The sequence below is a fragment of the Micromesistius poutassou genome (assembly GCF_964030765.1).
Source record: "Micromesistius poutassou genome assembly, chromosome: 20".
Lineage (NCBI taxonomy): Eukaryota > Metazoa > Chordata > Actinopteri > Gadiformes > Gadidae > Micromesistius > Micromesistius poutassou.
In genome coordinates this window covers 2,835,523-2,858,187 of record NC_140290.1, presented here as the reverse complement: position 1 = coordinate 2,858,187, position 22,665 = coordinate 2,835,523, and the positions used below count along the sequence as shown (strand labels likewise).

At 43.7% G+C, this 22,665-nt stretch overlaps 1 protein-coding gene and 3 non-coding genes across 4 annotated transcripts in view; 2 read left to right on the top strand and 2 right to left on the bottom strand.

The window, feature by feature from the left end:
• Nucleotides 1-14,907, bottom strand: part of tinagl1 (tubulointerstitial nephritis antigen-like 1) — a 37,349-nt gene extending 22,442 nt beyond the window's left edge. Inside the window, exons 1-3 of the mRNA XM_084484879.1 lie at nucleotides 14,719-14,907; nucleotides 6,597-6,910; nucleotides 4,079-4,145 (exon numbers count right to left, since the gene is read on the bottom strand). Coding sequence (XP_084341005.1) covers nucleotides 4,079-4,145; nucleotides 6,597-6,903 — 374 coding nt within the window. The 5' untranslated portion in view covers nucleotides 6,904-6,910; nucleotides 14,719-14,907. The remainder of the gene's footprint in view (nucleotides 1-4,078; nucleotides 4,146-6,596; nucleotides 6,911-14,718) is intronic.
• A 6,456-nt stretch (nucleotides 14,908-21,363) lies between these two features.
• Nucleotides 21,364-21,435, top strand: AC3HAE_035732 (transfer RNA proline (anticodon AGG)). Its single transcript has one exon. It is a non-coding gene; the product is annotated as a tRNA-Pro (tRNA).
• Nucleotides 21,436-21,595: 160 nt separating this feature from the next.
• Nucleotides 21,596-21,667, top strand: AC3HAE_035730 (transfer RNA proline (anticodon AGG)). The gene has a single exon. It is a non-coding gene; the product is annotated as a tRNA-Pro (tRNA).
• A 645-nt stretch (nucleotides 21,668-22,312) lies between these two features.
• AC3HAE_035853 (transfer RNA leucine (anticodon AAG)) lies at nucleotides 22,313-22,394 on the bottom strand. Its single transcript has one exon. It is a non-coding gene; the product is annotated as a tRNA-Leu (tRNA).
• Between the last annotated feature and the right edge of the window lie 271 nt (nucleotides 22,395-22,665).

Sequence of the window (22,665 nt, the reverse complement as noted above, 5' to 3'; positions counted from 1 at the left end):
ACATCAAACACCAAACACACACACACACACACACACACAGTAGTAGACAAAAGGTTGCCATTTTATTGACTACTCTTGCTTCCATGAGGGAGTGGAAGAAGGGGAGCTGATATGAACGTGATGACGCTTATTGAGGCTGGGCTTTGCAGGATGTCTGGCTGTCAGGGAGGCAAGCAGGAAGGGAGGGAGGGGGGGGGGGAGGGGGGGCGTACGATGGGGTTACAGTGGTTAAGCGTGGCTCGTTGGGAGAGGAGATAAGGACGGAAGGACATGAGATTAGGAGGGAGATGGAAAGTGGGAGTGCGGTGTGAGAGGTGGGAGACCGAGTTGGAAGCGTAGGTGCGTTTGTGTGTGTGTGTGTCAAAGTAATTAGTGTTAACAGCTGCAACACTCCTCTTGTCTCAGACTGACACAGTTTGGTTCCTGCCATCCTCACGTCCAGGAAAACATCCGGGTCCGTTCTTTTTGACCTGGAGAGTTCATCTTTGCAAAAACTTCGTCCAGTAGGCCAGGAGCGCCACTATTGGTCAACGGCAGACGAATGATCCACACACAGGACGCTTTCCCCGTCCAACTCACAGCTGTTGGTTTGGACTGAGACGGCCCCCGGATGGCTCAACTTCAAGTATTATTGGTCATTATTGGTCATATTATTGGAGTACAATGTACTATAAAGTTCAATTAAATGCTTTTTGCCCTTGGCTCTCTCTCAGCCCCAAAATAACTATAAGATTTACAAGATTACAGCTTAAGGGCGCACTCACACTAGGCCACCTGCACCGCGCCCGAGTACGTCTGCCCCCTGGAGTCTAGACGGTTGGTCTAGTGTGAGCGTGCCGTCCTTACTCCAGTACAGCTCAACTCCGTGGCCTCAGGTCACTGCAGAGAGGTGTGCTCAGGCCACGCTACAGACGCTGATGAGCCGACACGCGCACACGCACGGATACACAACCTGTGTGTACAAGAGGCCACCGTACTCAGGCCCTGTTGAGATCACCCTAGTGTGAGCACAGGCCAGCGGCACAGCGGGGGGGGGGGGGGGCAATCGTACTAGAGTACGGTACAGGGACACTTTGCCTAGTGTGAGTGCGCCCTAAGAAATAACTTAAAACTTATAACTAAAAAATAGAAATACATCTCACACACCATGACATTGTAAAAACAGAATAGTTATACATTTTAATACAGCGGTAAAAGGAAAACCGAGATGCCACACACTGATAGAGAACTTAACAGCCACTGCATGGATGGATGAGTGTCAGGTGGACACAGGCCCGGGGGACCAGGGAGGTCAACGATGGTCAGGTCTGGACAAGCAAACACAAACAGCAGTTTGAGCTGGCCAGACCGTATATAAAAATAAATATGAAATGGCCGTATGAGTATGGTTGTTTTTACCAGATTTACTACACATGAGATAATAGGGTGTTTGTATAATGCTGCATACATGCAGAACACACACACCACCCTCACACCTATAACCACACGAACACCAGCACTCTGCGCTACAGTAGATATTATTAAGTATAGGGAAACCAGAAGACACAGTGGCTGAGAAAGAGCAAATGAGAGGGAGGGGAGAAACCACTTTAGACAGCAGGTGAGGAGTCCACCTTTCTCCTCTTCTCCTTCTCTCCTTTCCTCTTTCTTTCACTTGACCTCCATTGCCCCGCCACAGCTGTCTCTCATTATCCCTCTCCTAGCCCTTCAGCCCACTAACACTCCTCTGTCCAGTACACCAGGAGCTGCACCTCGTCCATGGCTCCTTAAGAGACAACAAACAGCCCGCCTTCGCTGTTGTCCCGGAGAGCAGAAGATATAATCCCCTCGTCTTTAAAGGAGCATTTCACCGGTCAAATAGTAACATAAAGTTCTAATTTGGTGCCTTCTTGACCGAGAAAAGGCAGACAGTGACTTTCTGGCACTTGTTGATTGAAGACGACAACTTCCACAATGCCAATCAGCGTTCACTCCCTGAGTGACGTAACATAACAGCCAAACAGCGTTCACTCCCTGAGTGACGTAACATAACAGCCAATCAGCGTTCACTCCCTGAGTGACGTAACATAACAGCCAATCAGCGTTCACTCCCTGAGTGACGTAACATAACAGCCAATCAGCGTTCACTCCCTGAGTGACGTAACATAACAGCCAATCAGCGTTCACTCCCTGAGTGACGTAACATAACAGCCAATCAGCGTTCACTCCCTGAGTGACGTAACATAACAGCCAATCAGCGTTCACTCCCTGAGTGACGTAACATAACAGCCAATCAGCATTCACTCCCTGAGGAACGTAACATAACAGCCAATCAGCGTTCACTCCCTGCAGTCCAGAGTGAATGCAGCAGGAGGAGAAAGTGATTTTGCGGACTCCCAGAGCTCTATATCTAAATAATATAATAAAATATAATATAATATATAATATATAATATCACGGCCAAAAGCTGTGTGCGCCTCCGGATGATATTATGAATTAAAGACCGGTTCTCGGACATCTCTGATACTTCCACAAGTAAAGACTCGTAGTGGGGGTTATCTCGGTCAGAGTCCTGCGGGTGAAACTGGTGAAAAATAACGTACTGTTTCGGGTGCGGGTCGGTCGCAGGTTTTGCGATTGTGAGCAAACTTCTCCGGTGCTGGATATGTTATTCAGGAGCGGAGGAGTCGACTAAAACCGTCCACAGTGGATGATGTGCACAGCATCTAAAGCACCACGCCAACACCAGGTAGTGTAATTCCCCGGCGCTCCATCTAATGGGTCTAATTTTCCTTCTGGTGCGGGTCGGGCTTCAATATCAATTTATAGCGGGTCTGGTCGGGTGCGGAATGTAATTCGCGCTTCTGTCGGAGCACGGGTCAGATGCAGGTTTGCAAAATAAGACCCGTGCATTGATTCTCGGCCATGGTGGTGAAGGAATGAGTGTTCTAGAATATCTTATAGAACACGGCCAAAAGCTGTGTGCGCCTCCGTCCGGATGGTGTTATGAATAAACGACTGCGTCTCTGGTACTACGTCATTGCTTCTTAAGCGCGTGTGTGATCTACCGGTCACACGTAACGTCAAAATCCAAACCGTAGCATCAATTCACACCGTGTACTCTCTATACCGTTTATACCCTACACCCCTAAGTCCCGCCCACTGGAACTAGTGCTTGTAGTTTTTTAGAGCCCCCCCCCCCCCCGCCCCCCCCCCACCTCTTACACTTCCTGCTTTAAATTAATCAAAAATCGTCATTTTGCGTCATTTAAAGCAGGAAGTGTTAGAGGTAGATACGGAGCTCTCCCGTCTCAGGGGAAAATGAGGGAATGATGCACGACCACTCAAAAATATGGTTACTAACGATACAAAGCTTAATGCAAATGGGTGAAGCGTCCCTTTAACATGGAGGCGAATTATAGGGCCCATAAACAAATGGGATATTGGGTAAATGTATCTGCTGGGGCCCCTGAGCTCCATCTGATAATGTGATCTAGGAGGGGGAAGGAACCAGACCTGACATCAAGGAGATTTGGATCAATAGCAATCTAAATGGCAACAATATTTGTCTTTGTTAGTGGAGTAATGGTTTCATACAGAGAGTTTGGAGATCTGTTTAGATGACTCTCAGTGGGGTTTTGGTTACAGGAAGACGCCGTTGTAGTCAGACAGACAGACAGACAGACAGACAGAAGTCTGTCTGCCTGTCTGTTGCCTCTCTATGCTAAAGAGGAGAGGAAGTGGAAGGAGTGGACTCAAAGGGGTATGAGGAATGTGTGTCAGACTATACACGTCCCTCATGTCCACCCCAGCCCTGTAGGAGCGGCTCTACACAGCATTAAGGATTCAATGGTTTTATAGTAGCAAGTGTGTAAGTGTGTGTATTATAGAGTGAGCAATAGAGAAAGGGGAAGGAGGGAGAGAGAGAGAGAGAGAGAGAGAGAGAGAGAGAGAGAGAGAGAGAGAGAGAGAGAGAGAGAGAGAGAGAGAGAGGGTTGTTTTACTTTAATTAAATAATGTTTATGAATACATAAGAGGAGAAGAGGAAAAGACAGGTGTACGTCACTCAGCAGTACGGACAGTTCATCACGATACGTACCATAAGTTACAGTTCTCCTTGTAGGTTTGGCCCGATAAGAACTTGTTTCCGTTTTTTTCACACTGGCCTGGGGATTAGGCACACACAGGCAGGTGACACTCACAGTGATTCATCAAAAAACACAAAGAAAACGTTTGCTCACATTCTTTACTACATTCTCCTTTTATAAGAAGGACGACCATCCCCCCCAAAATAAGATACTGTCAACTGTTTCAAACTAAATATCTATGTGTGCTTGTGTGTTTCTGTGTGCGCATGTATGTGGGTGTGTGTGTGTGTGTGTTTGTGTGTGTGCTTGTTTCTAATAAGCCAAGTCTAAGTCACTGTGAGCTCCAGTAATACGGTGCAGGAATGCAGCGTTGGCGTCCATCCTGCCTCCCTGGGTTCCCAGGCTCAGACCCTCAGTACACAGGCAGAGCAGGGTCCCCACACCTCTCTCCGTGGCTCCACTAGGGCCCTGGGGACACTTGTTGACTGTTCTGTTTGCTTGGTGCAATTTTACTCTACTTAAAACCCTCTATATTGTGGTTGTATGATGTCTTAAGTTGAAAGGAACGTGTTGGATGAATCCAACAAATAATATCCTGATATCAATGTCATTGTTTCTTCCTTGCCACCGGTTAAGAGACATGAAGGTGATGCTCGGACTGCAGCCCTCACAGCTGCTACAGCTCTTTCATGTTTGTGTTTGTAGTTTTCTAGTCTTTGTAGTGCAACATATATTCAAATAGTATTGACAATCGAATTAAACCCAGACACTATGGTATTTTTACTACACACTGGGATCAGTTCAAATGTATAAAAGTTAAATAATGATTATTTTTGCTAAATTGATTGTTGATAGGATTTTACAAATAACCCTAAATGCAAACAAAGGTGAATAGAAATGGATATGCTATTTTGAGTAACACAGGTGCCTAACACAGGTGTTTGTTTATGTTTGCACATGCGTGTGTTACAGTGTTGTAGTCGAGTCACTATGCCTCGAGTCCAAGTCCAGTCATTAAAAGAAAATCTATGAGTCCACTACTCATACGAGTCAAGTCCGAGTCGAGTCCCTATTGACAGAGTCGAGTCAGAGTCCAGCACTAAAGTAAGAATACATGTTGTTACTAACAACATGTGTGCTTACTTTAGTGCTGGATGGTTTTCCACCAGCAGATGTAGCGAATGAAACACTTGTAGCGATTGTATCAAAGGCAGCAAATCTGTGTGAAGTTGCCCCCCCCCCGCCCCCTTATCCCCCAAATGATTCGAAAATAGGTGGAATCGTTTGTGCTACGTTTGTGCTGGTGTTAAGTGTGAATATGTGATTGCGCCCTTACTCCATGTACTGTGGTAGTAGGCTACCAGTATTACCCTGTTGACAATGTGTTACACGTCATACGGTAACGTGATGATGTCACTATGCTCTACCAGACCAGTGCGTCTAGTCAGGCTGTGTATTCTGTATGCTCTTCTGAACCTTGAATAAATATGGCTAATAATAATATGGCTAAATAAGGCTAAAGTGAATACTATTCGTCTACTTATACTCCACCACACCAGCGATGAGGAGTCACCGCTCCATCTAAGCTTCACAGCTGGCAAAAAAAATGTTGTGCTCAAAGCGCTCTGGGGATAGATTAAAAAAATAAACCCTCTGCGCCGACATCCCATCGTTCCGACCATATAGGCTTTTGTGGATCACCTCCCATAATCTAAGATCTGAATCATCAAGCCGGGGCTAAGATTCAGATCTCAGCTCCGCCGCTGGGGCCCCGGGGCCCGGTGGTCGGGGACCGCTGCACTAGCCAACCGTCATAGCAGTTAAAAGCAAAACGGGACAATCTTCAGGGCGTTTTGGCGCCCGTAAAGTTAATGTTAGTTTGTACGTGAACATGACGTGACGTTACGTGCGATGTATGACATGAATCAGTAACGTTCCTTTGCACTAGATATTAAAATCATATACCAAATTATAGCCTAATGACATATAAAAAAAAAAGTTGAGTCCTCGTCTTAATTCATGAGTCCGAATGCATGAGTCTGAGTACAAGTTCGAGTCGTTCAGTGCTCCAGTCCAAGTCAAGTCACGTGTCTCTACATTTAGCTCATGAGCTCTGAGACTTCTCAGGCCGAGTCTCGGACTCAGAGTACTACAACAATGACGTGTTACAGGTCGACCCCCAGTGTTTGGTAACATGTCCACTAGAATGAAAATCTGCCTCTTCTGACATCACAAGTGGGCGGTTCCACCTAGATGTGTGCTGGATAGATCAGTCTACCAGCAAACGTTGCTGATCTAGCCATCATACATCTAGGTGGACACGCCCACTTGTGATGTCAGAAGAGGCAGATTTTCAGATGATGTTTTCCACACAAGTTAAGGAGAGGTGGCATAATGGTTAGGAGATTTAACTTTCAGAATTGGGCCTTAGTGTTTTTAACTAAATTCGAAATGGCGGAAAATCTAAAAAAATATATAAATATATATCACCACAGATATTGAATGACAGGCTTGCAACAAGGTACTTACCGATGAACGGCGGCTCGATGCCCAGGCAGTGTCCCCAGAAGTCGGGGCAGCAGTCGGACACGGTGCGGTTGCAGAACAGGTCACAGTAGCAGATGGTGTCCAGGTAGGGCTCGGTGCACAGGTCGTCCCGGCCCGGACAGCAGCCTCCCCTCCTCTGGCAGTAGGAGCCGAACGGGTCCCTGATGCCCCCGCGGTGCAGGGGGCTGGTCAGGTCCCTCTTCACCCTCTTGCTGGAGAGGATGCGGTCCGCACTAGCCTCTCCGACCAGCAGGAGCAGCGTGGCCACCATCAACAAGACGAGCTTCATGCTGAATCTGTCCAAAAGATTGATTTACAGGTTAGTCTTTTGGATAATAGTCACTGATATATTACTGGATGATTATGGTCTTCTATACTACATATAATTAAATATACACTACCGTTCAAAAGTTTGGGGTCGACCAGACAATTTCATGTTTTCCATGAACAGTTTTCAGCTGTGCTGACATAATTGCACATGGGTTTTCTAATCCCAAATTAGCCTTTTAACACGATTAGCTAAACAATGTACCATTACAACACAGGCGTGATGACTGGAAATGGGCCTCTGTAAGCCTACGTAGATATCTTACTACTATAAGAGCAGGCCCATAGGCGTAGATTTCGGGGGGGGGGGGGGGTCGGGGAGACGCAGGGGACGTGTCCCCCACAATATTTAGAAAAGGTAATGCTAATAAAGCCTATATATATATAGCCTATAATATAGCCTGCTAATAAATTCAAAGCAAAAGAAGAACGCGACACATTAAACAAAGAGCAACAATGGAGAACGCCCAAGAAGGACGGCAAACATCTTCAAACACAAAGCTTTCGCCATTGTCCAGAAATACCTCGCGGGTACTGTGTTTGTTTGTTTTTATCCCCATCGCACCGAAGTGACGATTCTGTCAACCAATCAACGGACGGCATGTGTAGCTCGACCTTTTCAGCACCCTTTCAGACCGCTTGGTAGCCCAACGGAGGAGTACCGAAGATAGGTACGGCTCAGCGCGCTCACCGCACCGCGCTGCACCGCTCAGTGGAAATGCGGCATTCCATTGGCCTACGCGCTTTTATACGCAGAAGTTGGAAGACAACGGCAGGATCAAGATAACGGCCGTCGACACACTCTCCCAGCTAAGACGTTACGTCTATAGCGTACATTTTTTTGCTAAACTTTATTTATTTTCTGATATTACTCGCCTCCTTGAGCATCCCGAAATGTCTTGCGATATTGACATCCCCCCCTCCCCCCTTCCGACTGTTTTATGGTGGTATGGTTCGGTGCGTTTCCACCGCCAGAATTTGGGCAGGGTCCGGCATTAATACTTTGTTGCTAAAATTGTATATTACTCTCTTATAGTGGTGGAACAGTATGAAATTTTTACTTAACTATTTTTTTTGTGACCAAAACTATCACGGTTTTTGGTATTATAAGTGTGTTCAAAATGTTCACAAAGCACTGATAGGCCGACTCAAACTGAAAGTTTCAAAAAGTGTAACAGTGTTTATTATATTTCTAAAATATAGGCAAAACCTTATCAAAAGTGCCACTTTTAACATCAAAGGAACAAGGGTTCAGCATGTAAACTGCTTATTTGTCAGTAAGATTTCCAGTAGTGCAGGTTTAAATTATACAAATCCAAAGATTCAAGCTAAGACATAAAGAAAAATATGTTAACAAATCAAAGAATCACCACTTATTGTATACTTGTTTTCTTCATCATCAAAATCAAAATGTAAAACTGTACACATGAACACTTTTAAGTAAACCTTAAAAAAGAAGACAAAAGTGCATTATGCATTTAAAAGAAATAGCTACTATAAACAAATAACAAAAATAACTACTACAATCATATGTAATTAAAATCAAATGTTCAAGTGTTGATGACATTAAAATAAAAAAACAAAACATGTAAACAAATCAATACAACAGAACTGATGTGTATTCTGTATTCCTATTCTCTCCATCATCAACAAATGCTGCTGATCATTGTATGTATGCATCTCTATTTACTTGAGATTAAAATGAGAAAATGTCAACATATTTACTTTGTTTGGTTTAAGTTGTGATCTTAGAGGGGAGACAATGTACCTGCTGGCACTGAATAATCTCTCAGATGGAACACTGGTTGCTGGGCTAAATAAAGCTTTCTTGCAATCCTGGCAAGTTGAGGCAGCTCTGACCAGTGGATCATCCTGGGCTAGAATGGATGGCAGAGACATGTAGACCTTGACTTCCTCCTTCACTGTATCTTCTGGGGTGGCTGGAACTGAACCCTCTTCAGATCTCTGTTGCCTTGTTGGGAAAAAGTGGCCCGATTAGCACCACACTCCACCACTGAACGAAAATGTGGATTTTAGGAAGAATGCTTCTGGTTAGTGATGGCTTGTTCGCGAATGAACATGAACGAACCGACCTGATTCCCTGTTTCAGTTTGTCTCGTTCGTATTGTTCGTTCTCCGAGACTCGACTCCCAGCTCCACCCACTAGTCGCTGACTTGCGAGTCACCGTTCGTTCACTGACTGTGTTTAGCGGTGAAGACTCGAGGACTGACATTCCAATTCCGAACATGAAGCGCTCCTCAGTTAAAAGGAACTTAGTTAATGTTGTGTTTATTGATGACCGTTTACACCATTGCACGATCGTGATTCGTTTGAGAATGAGAACGAGGGAGGAACTGAGTCTGATCGACTCAGTGACTGAGAACCATGATTCACTGCTATCGGAAACGCGACTGAACGAACAAACGAACGCAAACTGATTCATTCATCAATCCATTCTTCAATCCATCACTACTTCTGGTACCATGTCATTCATTTCAGCAAATGTTTATGGCATTGCTGATTAAAAGCATGCCTTTCCTTTCCTTAGTAGTGTTAACCGTTGTCATAGGTAAACAAATCTGCTAGCGCCATTTAGCTGATCTAGTTGCTAGCTTGTGTTTGGTTGATTCCAACATCCATTTAATGATATGGTAATATACACGTAGTCTGACTGTGAATTAAATTGTACAGAAAACGAAGTTCATGGCATTTTTAATGCCTTCAATTAGCGCTCCATAATGCCTTGTTTTCACAGTTTCACTGTCTCATCGTGAATGAAAGTTTAGCTGTTTAGCTTAGAATATTAGCTGCTAGATGCATTCTAAATACATACGCTGGTGCTGGGCACTGCACTTAGGTTTCTGTTTACATTATTGACAAGTTAATAAGTTAGACAGACGGATCATTGCATTCTCCATCAACCCGAAGTCTCCACACCATGCATTTCAACTAAAACGTTAACATTTACTTACCTTGCATTGGCTATAAAGTTGTGGGTGATGGTCACAGAGTCATGAGATTTGACGTATTGCTGCCTTTAGCAAAAAAAATTTCCTGCACGTTCTGCAGACAGGATAACTGTCTTCAATCAACTGTCCCTCGGCATTCTTATAATACCCAAAATATGCCCATACTTCAGACTTAGTCCTCTTAGAGGGCTGATAGATGTCCTGAGCACTGTCGTCTCCTCCTTCCGCCATGATTCCAACTTCAAGAAAGTTTAAACACAGGTTGTAGGCTACAGTGCGCCTGTGCGGCAACTTCAAGAGACTCAGATGAAGCTGTGAAGGATTAAACACACAGATTCTACACCTTGGTAATCCACCAAGATAATACTTTTATTTGAAATGAAAATGGTAATTGTTATTGTCAACATTTTTATCCGGGTTTACCGTTACACCGGTAACCGTTACATTCCTACTCTCCTCCTTGACCCTCCCGAAATGTCTTGATATTGATATCCCCCCTCCCCAGTGTTGTGCATGAACTAGTTCAAAATAACTAGTTCATTGAACAAGTTCATTTTTCTATGAACTTTGAACTGAACGTAACATATTTTTTACTAAAGAACTTGAACTTGAACTAATTCTGATTTTGTGACATTCTGAATTGATGCTTAGGTCCAGATGACATGTTTATTAAATAGAGTTAATGCCTTAGTTGTGATGAATGAAACAGGTGTACAAATAATATCCACAACAATTTGAGATTGTAGTGATGGGCAGCTGGTAATGGAGAGGATTCATTTTAAAAGATAAGCACAGAATACTCACTCCAACAGTTTTTCTTTGGTTTCTAAAAAAACTGTTAATGAACTGAACATGAACTAGTTCAAAACTGAATTGGTGAACTATGAACGTGAATTTATTCATTTTCTTTTGTATGAACTGAACTTTGAACTAGTTCATGTGAAATGTGAACTTGCACAACACTGCCCCTCCCCCCTGCCAACTGTTTTAGTTGTTTTATTTTTCTAATGTTTTGTATGTAGGCTACTGCTGTCTGTCTTGGCCAGGTCACTTGAATAGGAGATTTTGAATCTCAATATGGTATTATAATAATAAAATAAAAAAAAACATCTTAAACTCTCACATCAGGTAGCCAATGTACAATCCACCATTCTCCCTCTCCCCCACACAATCCTGTGCTTTTTTCACTATAGTTAGGTAGGTTGCTGCCTTAGCTGTTGTTACTTAGTTTATTTCACTATAGTTAGGTAGGTTGCTGCCTTAGCTGTTGTTACACTTAGTTTATTTCACTAAGGTGCTTCTGTAAATGAACACAACTTTCAGTTTCAGAAGAAGCTGTTTGTTATTATTATTTTCAACTAACCAATAGTAGTTGCCATGCATTTAAGTCAATGCACTTTGAACCCTGAATAACAGTTAAAGCTATTGCTATTGTATTGCTATAATTGATTTGCATGCATAGTATACTACACTTTCATAAAAGAATAAGGACATTTCCAAGTGACCCCAAACTTTTGAACGGTAGTGTAACATTTAAAAGCATCATACCTAAAAAAAAAAGGACATGTTGTATAGAGGAAAGGGTTTGATAAATGGTGGGGGTAGTTCTTTGACTTTATGAGGACAATGAAAGCCAAGTGTTGCAATCTGTAGCCAACACATTCTACACTTCAAGGGTCATTAAGGGGAAGAAGTGGCAGGGTTTACAGCATAGCATAGCATTAGAGTATTATCATTGACAACACACTGTCCACCACCTGCTGTGGTTCAGCTCACCAACACATGCATACAGACCACACACACTAACACACAACACACAGTTGCAGTTCCAACTAAGGTGGCAGAAAGGACCTAACATAACCCATTCATTTTCGGTTTCCTATCTCTTTTAACCAGTTGAAGTAATAGAAACTCAACCTCACCTCCCAGATAAACAGAATGGTCAACACAGGCATAATATCTTAACAATATAAAAGTAATCAAATCTACAGGTTGGGGGTCATCTCAGACCACAAATGGGGTCATCTGAGGTCTGAGAGGATGGTCTATAGCTGGTCCATGTCTTGTTGAAGACCTTGCAAACCGTCTCGTCTCAGACCTGTATGCGTTTCTGGTTCCCTAAAGGGACCACAACAATTGTCATAACCTCACCTGACTTCATGCTTTTGTTTATCGTGTAAATAATTTAAGTTTTTGCGGTTTTATTTAGGATTACATGAACAGTGCAGTGTGAGTGCCAATATGATAAGCATTGCTGTCTATTGCTCTTCTCCGTTCACTGTTTGCATTTGTATTGACAATGTTTCTATCATCACATTCTATCACCCCATCCGGTGGGCTGCTTGGCCTTCACGAGCCTGCCCTTAGTAATGGACTGACAAAGGGAAAACAACGACAATATCTTGAACAATCACATTTCTCCATGAAGATAACATTAAATTAATCAGAAATCAAATCCAGTCTAGACATTGTTAATGTGGTAAATAACTATTCTAGCTGGAAGGTGATTTTTAATGGAATATCTCCATAGGTGTACAGAGGCCCATCTCCAGCCACCATCACTACTGGTCCGTTGTTTAGCTCATCGTGTTAAAGGCTGAATGATGATTAGAAAAGCCTTCTGTTTCATGGAAAACATGAAATTGTCTGGGTGAACCCAAACTTTTGAACGGTAGTGTATATATAGAGAGAGGGAGTTGTTGTGGTCTGGACAGAACAGCTTGACTGCTTCCATGTAATCAGCCTCATCATCAGTCATTCATTATCCAATCAATGCTCAGAGAACAATTACCATGATGCGACTGAGGCCAAGCTGCGGAAATGCATGCCTGTGCTTTTCAATTGAAACTAACGCACACACACCTCACACCCACTCACAAACACACACACACACATGGCATATGGTGGAAGGAACAGCCACCACCCCCTCCCCGTTCACACCAGACACCAGAGCATGCAGTGATCTGTTGTGGCCGACTGAGCAGCAGTGCAATAAAACGCCCGGGCCAGGCGGCTCAATGAGCTGCTGACGGGCGGGGGTCACACCGTGGACCCCCCTAAAGTATTGTGTGGTGCTCACAACACTGGACGGCGTGCAGGCCCAGCCAGCCTCGCTACAGCTCTCCACTTAGTTCTGCTCCACTTGGGCGATGTCTGGTGTGTGTGAGGCCACAGGGAGGATCTGTCTCCTCCACTAAAGAGGAATGGGATATTCTAGAAAGTACAATAACAACTGAATCGAATTGGGGATAACACAAATGAAACAAGACAACTAGAATTCTTAATGTATAGATACAAATTTTTACAATTTATCAAATTGTAAAAAAAAAAATTGATTCAAAGAACACATTTGATTCAATCCCATGGAGAGTTTATTCAACACTGGCATGTGGTTTTAGGTCCTTTAATCGTATTCTAAGGAAACCACACATACGTCATATTGATATTGAAGCGAGCAGCAGAGAGGCAGAGGAACTAGCGCTTATCTGCCTATCTACTGTGCATTTATAGAGGCAGACACCAGACAAGTACACGTTTGGGCGAGATCGCAGGAACGCAGACACAGTCATTCCCCAAAACACCCACACAGACAGACAAAGACCGACAGATGGACAGATGGCCACAAAGACAGAAGGACACACTCCCACATGCAGTTTGACAAATATCATGTGACTTGCACTCAATTTGTACACAAAACAAGCATAAGCCGAGACATCTCCTAAGTGTTCCACCTGTTTCCATAATAAAGTCTGATTCAGGCGGGACTGGGTCACACAAGAGTGGAACAGAATCAGCACCCAACTTGTTAGAGTACTTGGGAATCTACTTCATATGAAGAATGACTCTCTCTGTTTCCCTCTTGCTCCATCTCTTCCTCACTCTTTCCATCTCTTTCTCCCTCCTTCTTTCTCTCTCCTTCTTTCCTTCTCTTTCTCCGTCCTTCTTTCCTTCTCTATCTCTCTCCTTCTTTCCTTCTCTTTCTCTCTCCCCCCCACACATTCACAGCATTGTAAAGTCCATTAGGCCTACTCACCCAAAAAGCCACAAGAGAATGAACTTTGAATCACTTGTGCAGACGTCAGACACACTTTAAAGGCAGTTTATCCGTCTCACAAACCTTTTACTGCTGAGAGGGCAGTCAAGAGAGGTAGCTTATCTTACTTCTGATTTAAAAAAATAATCTTTAACCAAGAACCTCATACATCAAACCAGACTCATCACCACAAACAACTCATTGTACCAAACAAGTTTCAGGAAAGCTGGCTTCTCAACAACCAAGTCTAGGATGACCTATTTAGACATACTTTTAGCCCTGTATAAACACTGTAAACATGATCAAACACTAAATACCTATCCCGTTATACCCTCTTCTTCAAAAGCTATAGCTGCCACTCATGGAACTGAGCACATTCTCCAAGTTGTTATTAACAATACACTCAGTGTACTGTTAATAACAGTACACTCACATACAGTCATCATAATACTCAGCCATATCTTCTCACTACACCCAGTAAGACAATATTTGCCAACTTATTACAGCACTGCAAATTTGACCAATTAAGCAACTGTAGCTTACAGGCTACAGTAAACACAGTTCCAACACTGGATATAGACCAGGTCTGACCCAGGTCCAAATGAAGGCAGCTATTCTTGGGAACAGAAATCTGGAATGAAGTATAAGTATGAACATTACTACTGTAGTACAGTAAGTATTAGTACTGTAGTATAGTGACACATAGGTTGCACCTGCCTCCACCCTGGCGTAGAGAGTAGGCAGTGATTGAGTGAGTCAACCAAAGGTTCTTACCTTTTCTTTAATTTCAAGCGGAAGAACACAATTTTGCTAGTTTATAATCCCACGGAATCAACACTTCTGTCCAAAGTTGTAGAATGTTCTGGAACTCACTCTCTCTCTCACTCTCTCTCTCTCACTCTCTCGCTCTCTCTCTCTCTCTCTCTCTCTCAACTATATGTGATAGTAAGTCCGCCCCTTTCTTTTCTCTGTGTGTTTAGCTCACTGGCTCTGTCTGCTCTCTCCCTGCCTTCTCTCTTTATACACCCAGACAGCAAGACCACTCCCCCAGTCCCTGTGTCACTCCCCCAGTCCCTGTTCACCGCCTCACTCACTGCCCACTCCATGCCTCGAATGCCCTCACTCTGACATGTTCTCTTCCCCCCCCCACCCCTTCTCTCTCTATGCGTTATTTTAATCCCTCTCCATTTTCTATTCCATTATCCTCTGTCTTAAATGAATGACCTTCTTCTATCCTGCCTCATCGTACCAGTAAGAGCACGGAACCCATTGTTTCACTTTTTTTTTTGTGGTATTCCTTTTCCCTGAGTGTGGCTTATTTTTCAATTAGCCATTAGTATCATATGTGTTATCTTTAATCCGGATAATCTTTCTCTCTCCCTCTCTACTCTGAGGACTGAGGAGCCCAGCTGTCTGCCCTCTAGTGGTGAGAAACAACACAACACCTTTAGCTCACACTGCAGGGCTATGAAAATGTTGAACCCGGCTGCGGTAGGGCCGAGCTTTGGTCCCTGGGTTGGTCCTCTGCTGCGGTAGGGCCGAGCTTTGGTCCCTGGGTTGGTCCTCTGCTGCAGTAGGGCCGAGCTTTGGTCCCTGGGTTGGTCCTCTGCTGCAGTAGGGCCGAGCTTTGGTCCCTGGGTTTGTCCTCTGCTGCAGTAGGGCCGAGCTTTGGTCCCTGGGTTGGTCCTCTGCTGCAGTAGGGCCGAGCTTTGGTCCCTGGGTTGGTCCTCTGCTGCGGTAGGGCCGAGCTTTGGTCCCTGGGTTGGTCCTCTGCTGCAGTAGGGCCGAGCTTTGGTCCCTGGGTTTGTCCTCTGCTGCGGTAGGGCCAAGCTTTGGTCCCTGGGTTGGTCCTCTGCTGCGGTAGGGCCGAGCTTTGGTCACAATTCTGGCGCCTTTTTTGAGATCAACACTTACTACAGGCCAAAGGGATAATTATTGTAATACAAATGAATATAGTGTGTGAACAGTAATGGTGGTCCTCTAGTGGTTCATTGTCTGATTATAAAAACCTTTTAGCTGTAGGACAAAATATAATTGGGGGAAAACCTTGAACGTTATTCAGACATAAAGTGTAGCAGTGTTGTAATTGATATGGCATAATGATGAATATGAACAATGCCTATAATGAAAATGAGACATGCAATAATAAGATGTGTTCTTCAGGATGGGGGCAGCAGTCCAACACTTTGTCTTTGGGCCATCTTGGTTATCAGCATTAACCTAGTTCTGGTTATTATAATCTGAAAGAAAGAATAACAGATAAAAAAAGAATGAAGAAAGGAAGAGAGGGACAAGGAAGAAATTAGACAAATAGTAAGACACTAAAAACACTCAGAAGTCATTTATTTCATGTATGGTGTTTCAAACAGTATGCCACATGCAGTGCTTCATGTACTTCCGTTTACTGCATGGATGTCAGATCTAATCTTAACAACTTTATACTCTGTATAGTGTTGCTATGGCTGTCATAAACCACATGCAAAATGTATTTATTTAACCAGGATTACAATGTTGGTTTGTCTGCAAAAAGCAAAGTCTCTAACTAATTTACAGGTGCGTAAATGCCACTCAGAGGTGCGTAAACGCTATTTCCAAAATTCCAGAGGTGGGTAAACGGCGTTCACGTGCGTTTAGCCACCACTACAGCCCTGGTTGTGACTGAACAGCATGGTTCATCCTCCCTGTTCCTCCATGTTAAGAGTCGTGTGCCAGCCGGCACAGAGCGTGAAGGAAAGAACGAGGGGCTATGTTGGGAAAAATCAGTCTGTCTAGCTACTTGACCAGAGAAAATGAGACGGAGAGGTGATAAATTCTATCAGCACGAGGGCCTCGGATTTATTAAGTAAAATGGTAAAAGTGATACAGGTACATAAAGCGTGAGAGATCTAATATTTCTAAGTCCCTATCAGCGCTGAGGTCGTCTGGAGCTTCGCCTCCTTGGAAGTTCTGCTTCAGAAGAGTGTGAGATGATCTGTGTGGTATGGTCTTATGCTGTGTTTCTCCTCCTAACGAGGTGTGTGTGCTTAGGGTAGGTGTTTGTGTGTGTCTCTGAGTGCTCATCTTGACCTTGAGCCTCTGGTCACTGATACAATTTATGAGTGCTCACTGTTCCTTCTGACCAGGTGCGAGGGGTTCCCAAGGAGTATCTTGGGAGTTATGGGTGCTATGTTATCAGTAGACTGGCTCCAGGGTTTGCGAATGTGTGGTGCATTGTCTGAGTCTCTAGCATCTCTCCATGTTGGGACATCCGGCCTCCGGCTCAGGCCTTGACCTGAAGAATAGCTGGTTATGTGTGTGTTAGTTTAGAACACGGGTTAACTATATTCGTAATGTACGTATCATGTGGTGTGTTCATAACGTACATATCATGTGGTGTGCTCATTGGGCTGTTTTTCCCATCAGCTACTAACCTTGGCTTAGACTAAAGGTGGATTTATACTACTCCGTAAAGTGCTGTATGTAGACACGGAGAGCCCTCTCCGTCGACGGAGAGCCTGTCGGACACCCTCTCCGTAGCTCTACGTGCGCATCCAATATTTTTTAACTCTCCGTCGAGGCAACGGAGACGGACGGAGACGGCAAGGGCTGTGATTGGTCCTCTAACAAAATCATTGACTTTGCACCTTATTTACTTTATACATTGTTTACTTTGCACATTAAGGACTAATAAAACACCAAATAAGATTAGAAAAGCTTTGGAAGTTTTCAACACTATTTACATGGTTCGTAGTCAGCATATAAGGCCCCACCCACACGGGCGAAACCGATCCGTTTTCCTTTGATGCGGTTCAGGAATATCTCCGTAAAGACGGATTCATTGCGAAACCGCATCGAGCTGTAGAAAAGCTGGGCCTAAGATCGATCGGGCGGCGAATTGCATCGCGTATCCGACATCCCGACGGAGAACTGCGAATGCTCGAGGGGTCTCCTTAGTTACGGAGTCGGATTACGGATACGGAGTAGTGTACTTTCACCTTAACTGTCTTCTCAAGTGTTCAAGGTTCAAGGAGTTTAATTGTCATTGCAATAGACAACGAGATACAGTTTGGCACTCTCTAGCAGCAGTTAGTGTTTAAATGTCTAAATGACACAAAAGACAAAAAGACACAATAAGACAATGACAAATAAGACAGTGACACAAAGACAACGACCAAATGACCAAAAAAAAAAAATAGTGATATGTAGATTAAAAATGATCCCTGTACATATTGTGCCCATCAAGTCCAATGTGTTATATGTGTGTGGAGGGGCGTGGCGGGGCGGGGCGGACAGGGTTGTGGGTGTTGGAAGCTCCTGACGGAGAGTTGTCCTCTCCAAAGCACGGAGAGTGCTTTGTTAGAGGGTTGGGGAGGAGCGGGGGTCGAGGGGGTGATGGAGGCTGCAGCTCTTGGAAAAAAAAACTGTTCCTCAATCTTGTGGTGCGGGCCAGCAGTGTGCGGTACCTCTTCCCTGATGGTAGGGGGACAAACAAGGTGTGTCCAGGGTGGGTGTTATCTGTGCTTATTGACCTTGCCTTCCTCCTAAGGCGGTCACCACACACAGAGTCCAGGTCTGGGAGCTCAGCTCCTATGATCTTTTTTGCTGACCTAACCACCCTGGCCAAATCCCTCCTGCCCTCCGCTGTGCAGCCTGCATACCGCACACTGCAGCCCTGGCAGAGGCTGCTCTCTGGGCACCATTCTGCAGTATAGCAACATCACCAAGTGAGAGGACTGCTGCTGGTCTGACCCCACTGGTTTCAGGCCTCCTAAGGCCATCAGGGAAGGTTCAAATGCAGCTTCTTTAGCAAATCGTAATTATAATATACAATTATATACAAATTATATAAACCCTGTTAATATAATTACTAGTCAATTGAAAAGGAATTTCTATACATTCTCCTTGGATTCTTTGCATTTGCATTGTAGCCACAAAGTCTGATACTGAGGCCAATCGACTGACTTCTTTTGTTCCTTTAACTGTCTTGCAGCCTTGCAGACATGTACACTTTAACCTTAAGGGCCCTGTTTTAACGGTCTGAAACGCAAGTGTGAAACACAAAGCGCATATATCTTTGTGGGCGGATCTCTGGCGCTGTTGCTATTTTAACAGCGGATAAATGACTCTTGCGCCTGACGCAAATCTAAAATGGGTTGGTCTGAAACCCGTAGGTGTGTTGGGGTCATCCCTATGTTCCCCGGGTCCTATGTTCCCTGCTTTGTATGTGACTGGGGAACATAGGACCCTTTTTCAAAAAAAGGGTCCACAAGGCTTCCTGTCAGTGAGGTCAGCTATGGCCAGAGCACGTGCAGCTGTGATGCCTCCCATCCCAGCTACCATTGAGGACGTAAGGATTGAAGGTCCATGGGCGGAGACATGGGGCAGGGACCAATTCCTGTTGCACCAAGACGAGGAGTGGGGTGTCACAGTCTTTGCCACTGAGGACAACTTGTGGAAGCTGCGACGCTGTGGGACCGTTTACATGGATGGAACATTTAAGTCCTGCCCATGGCCCTACAATCAGGCGTTTACAGTGCTGGGTGCTCATTGTTCCACTTGTCCATGTCCTGATGGGCCAACGCTTGGCTCTGCTCCAAGTTTGGCTCTGACTGTTCAATCTGTTAATGCCACAGGTTGCATGCAGTGGGTGTAACATACAGTGAAACAGTGCTAGCTAAGTTTGCTAGCAATATCGTTAGCCACAGGCGAAAACAAAGCTGGAGCTTTCATGTTGCTGTGTAGCAGCTGGAACTGCACAAAGTGCAAATATGATTTCACAAGACTGAAGCTCTTACGTTACTGCTTGGTATGAACTGTAGTTCCTCTCTGTGCATCAGCTTAAATGTTAGTCCTCGTGCTTTGGATAAAAACGTCTGCTAGATGGATAGGTAAATGTACTCATCCAACTGGTCATTGTTTGATTATTGTGTGATTGGTAATATTAACTAATTAACTAATTCAATTACTATGTCAACTATAAATAGATAGATAGATGTTCGTCCTTGCCGAAACTTAATTTGTGCCATATAGTACATCTGATACAACAGGAGACTTATCACAAGAGGCTAGGCAAAACAAATAAGATGGACAGGACAGGATAAACAACATTTTTGGCCCCTCACTCCACAAAAAAGATAAGAAAGAAAAGAAAACAAAGAAAACAAAGAAAACAATCAAGAAAACAATCATCACGCATCATAATAAATAGGATGGTAAAGTGCAATTGTGCATGTTTGACGTTAAATAAGAGAAAGTGCAGAGTGCTATTTAAAGTGCTGTCTTGTTCACACAACAAGTACTTTTACAACCAATGCATTGCTCATTATGTATTTATCTTCATTACCACTCTAAGGTGTGTGGGATACATTTTCCTGACGGACGACCCACAAGAGAAAACCCCTATCCTGTGTTGATCATGGGTTATGAATATAATGTAAGTAGGTCTCTTGGATAGCCATATTATTGCATTGCATTTCGTTAATTTAAATATGCTTGATTGTCATGTTTAACTAATGCACATCTCTCTTCTTCTTTTTTCCCTTTAGGTAACACCAGCTAGACCTCCCCCCAAAAGAAGATGTCTTCAGCCATTACACCTGAATTCAACTACTGAAGCTATGGAAACAGATGTGGATGTTGGGAATTTGGATCTATGTGATATCACAACTACAGTTTCAGCAGCAGTAACAAGCCGATGAAGGACTGTGGCACTCAAACGGATCCAACACCGTCAGTATCAGCACAGAATTTAAACAACAAAGACTTTATATTTTATACAGGTTTATGTGCTGACAGTTTCTGGTAACTTTCGCGAGTCTTTTTGCTCACAACCACTTAATACCAAATTGGCCGTAAATGAACAATTTTTGCTTGTTTTAATGAGACTCCGTTTAGGTTTATTGTTTACTGACTTGGGTGAAAGATTTGGGGTGAGTAGAAGCATGGAATCTGAAATATTTACATTTTGGAGACCAATCCTTGCCAGATTTATGAGGGAAAAGAACAGAATCAGGCCCAAGTCATTTCACAAAAATTATCCTAAAGCTACATGGATCATTGACTGTACAGAGGTCTTTGTAAAAAGGCCTTAAGAAAAAGATCACAAACTTATAGTAATTAAAAACGTCATAACACATACAAACTCCTATACTGTATTGCCCCAAATGGCTATGTTTTGTCTTTGGTCTTAGTTGCCATCAACCCGCAAACCTGCTTTCATTGGAAATAAAACATATTGGATGATATCTTGAGGCAAATACAACAGGACAGGTCATTCCTGAAATGCAATAAGGAGTATATGTTTTTCACAATTTGGACAATGTTTATGTGACAATGTGTATTAATTAATTGCTTCAACCTAAGGATGAATGGTCTGATGTTCAGCACTCTGGACTTTGAATCCAATGATCCGAGAAATTGACATAACTTGAAATGTTTTGTGGCTCGTTGGTCTAGGGGTATGATTCTCGCTTAGGGTGCGAGAGGTCCCGGGTTCAAATCCCGGGCGAGCCCTCAGTTGTGTGCGTAATTGTGCACGGTTGACCGTTCATGAAGTCCTGTCGAAATCCCAGTGAAGAATGAATGTCTTAAGATGGAAGAATTGATTCTTTGCTTTAAAGCTGCTTATCATTTGACCAATTTCAGAAATTGACACATCAGTTCAAGGTTTTGTGGCTCGTTGGTCTAGGGGTATGATTCTCGCTTAGGGTGCGAGAGGTCCCGGGTTCAAATCCCGGTCGAGCCCTCAGTCAGTTGCTCAATGTTGTGCACAGTCTTTAAGGTTTGACCAGATGTTCCTTGAAATGCAATCAGACTCTCATCGCAAACCTGGCAACGTTCTTGGCGGCCTATTGAATAATTTTGTCTTTGGTCTTAGTTGCCATCAACCCGCAAACCTGCTTTCATTGGAAATAAAACATTGGAAGATATGTTGAGGCAAATACAACAGGACAGGTCATTGCTGAAATGCAATAAGGAGTATATGTTTTTCACACTTTGGACAATGTTGTATAAATTAATTGCTTCAACTTAAGGATGAATGGTCTAATGTTCTGCACTCTGGACTTTGAATCCAGTGATCCGAGTTCAAATTGCGGTGCAGTATTGTGGATTTTACATTCTTCCCAAACCAACAGAATTCACATTAAGGTAAGTCACCTATTCAACTTTGAGTACTGCTTATGCTCTAGCATTGATTCTCATTTGCATGATTCTCTCCCAATTGGATTAGTGGGAACGAAAGATAAACAAAGTGAGGCCTTGTGTACGTCCTCCAGTAATGTTATCGTTTTTTGGAGGGGATTCTAAGCTTTTAAGCGAGACATTCAGACCACAGGATTGCCTTTTGAGAAAAGCGTTTCAAAATGCTCCATGAACGTAGGTTTTTGACTGGCAGTGGTGGGATTTGAACCCACGCCTCCTGAGAGACTGGAGCCTTAATCCAGCGCCTTAGACCGCTCTGCCACACTACCGCAATTTACGTGCTTTCTTAACAGCCTTTCAAAATGATGCTTCATTGGAAAGGGTTGACTGCCATTGCAAGAATTTGAAACAACGCCTCCTTGAACTGGAGCCTAAATCCAGCACCTTGGACAACTCGGCAACACTATATCACAGGGCATCTGTAACTATTTTTGCCTTACAAAATAAGACTTTAATGCAGTCGGAATGAAGAATGAACATTTTAAATTGGTAGCAATGAGTTGGAACCATACAATTGTTCTTAAACGCTTGCGCCCCTGC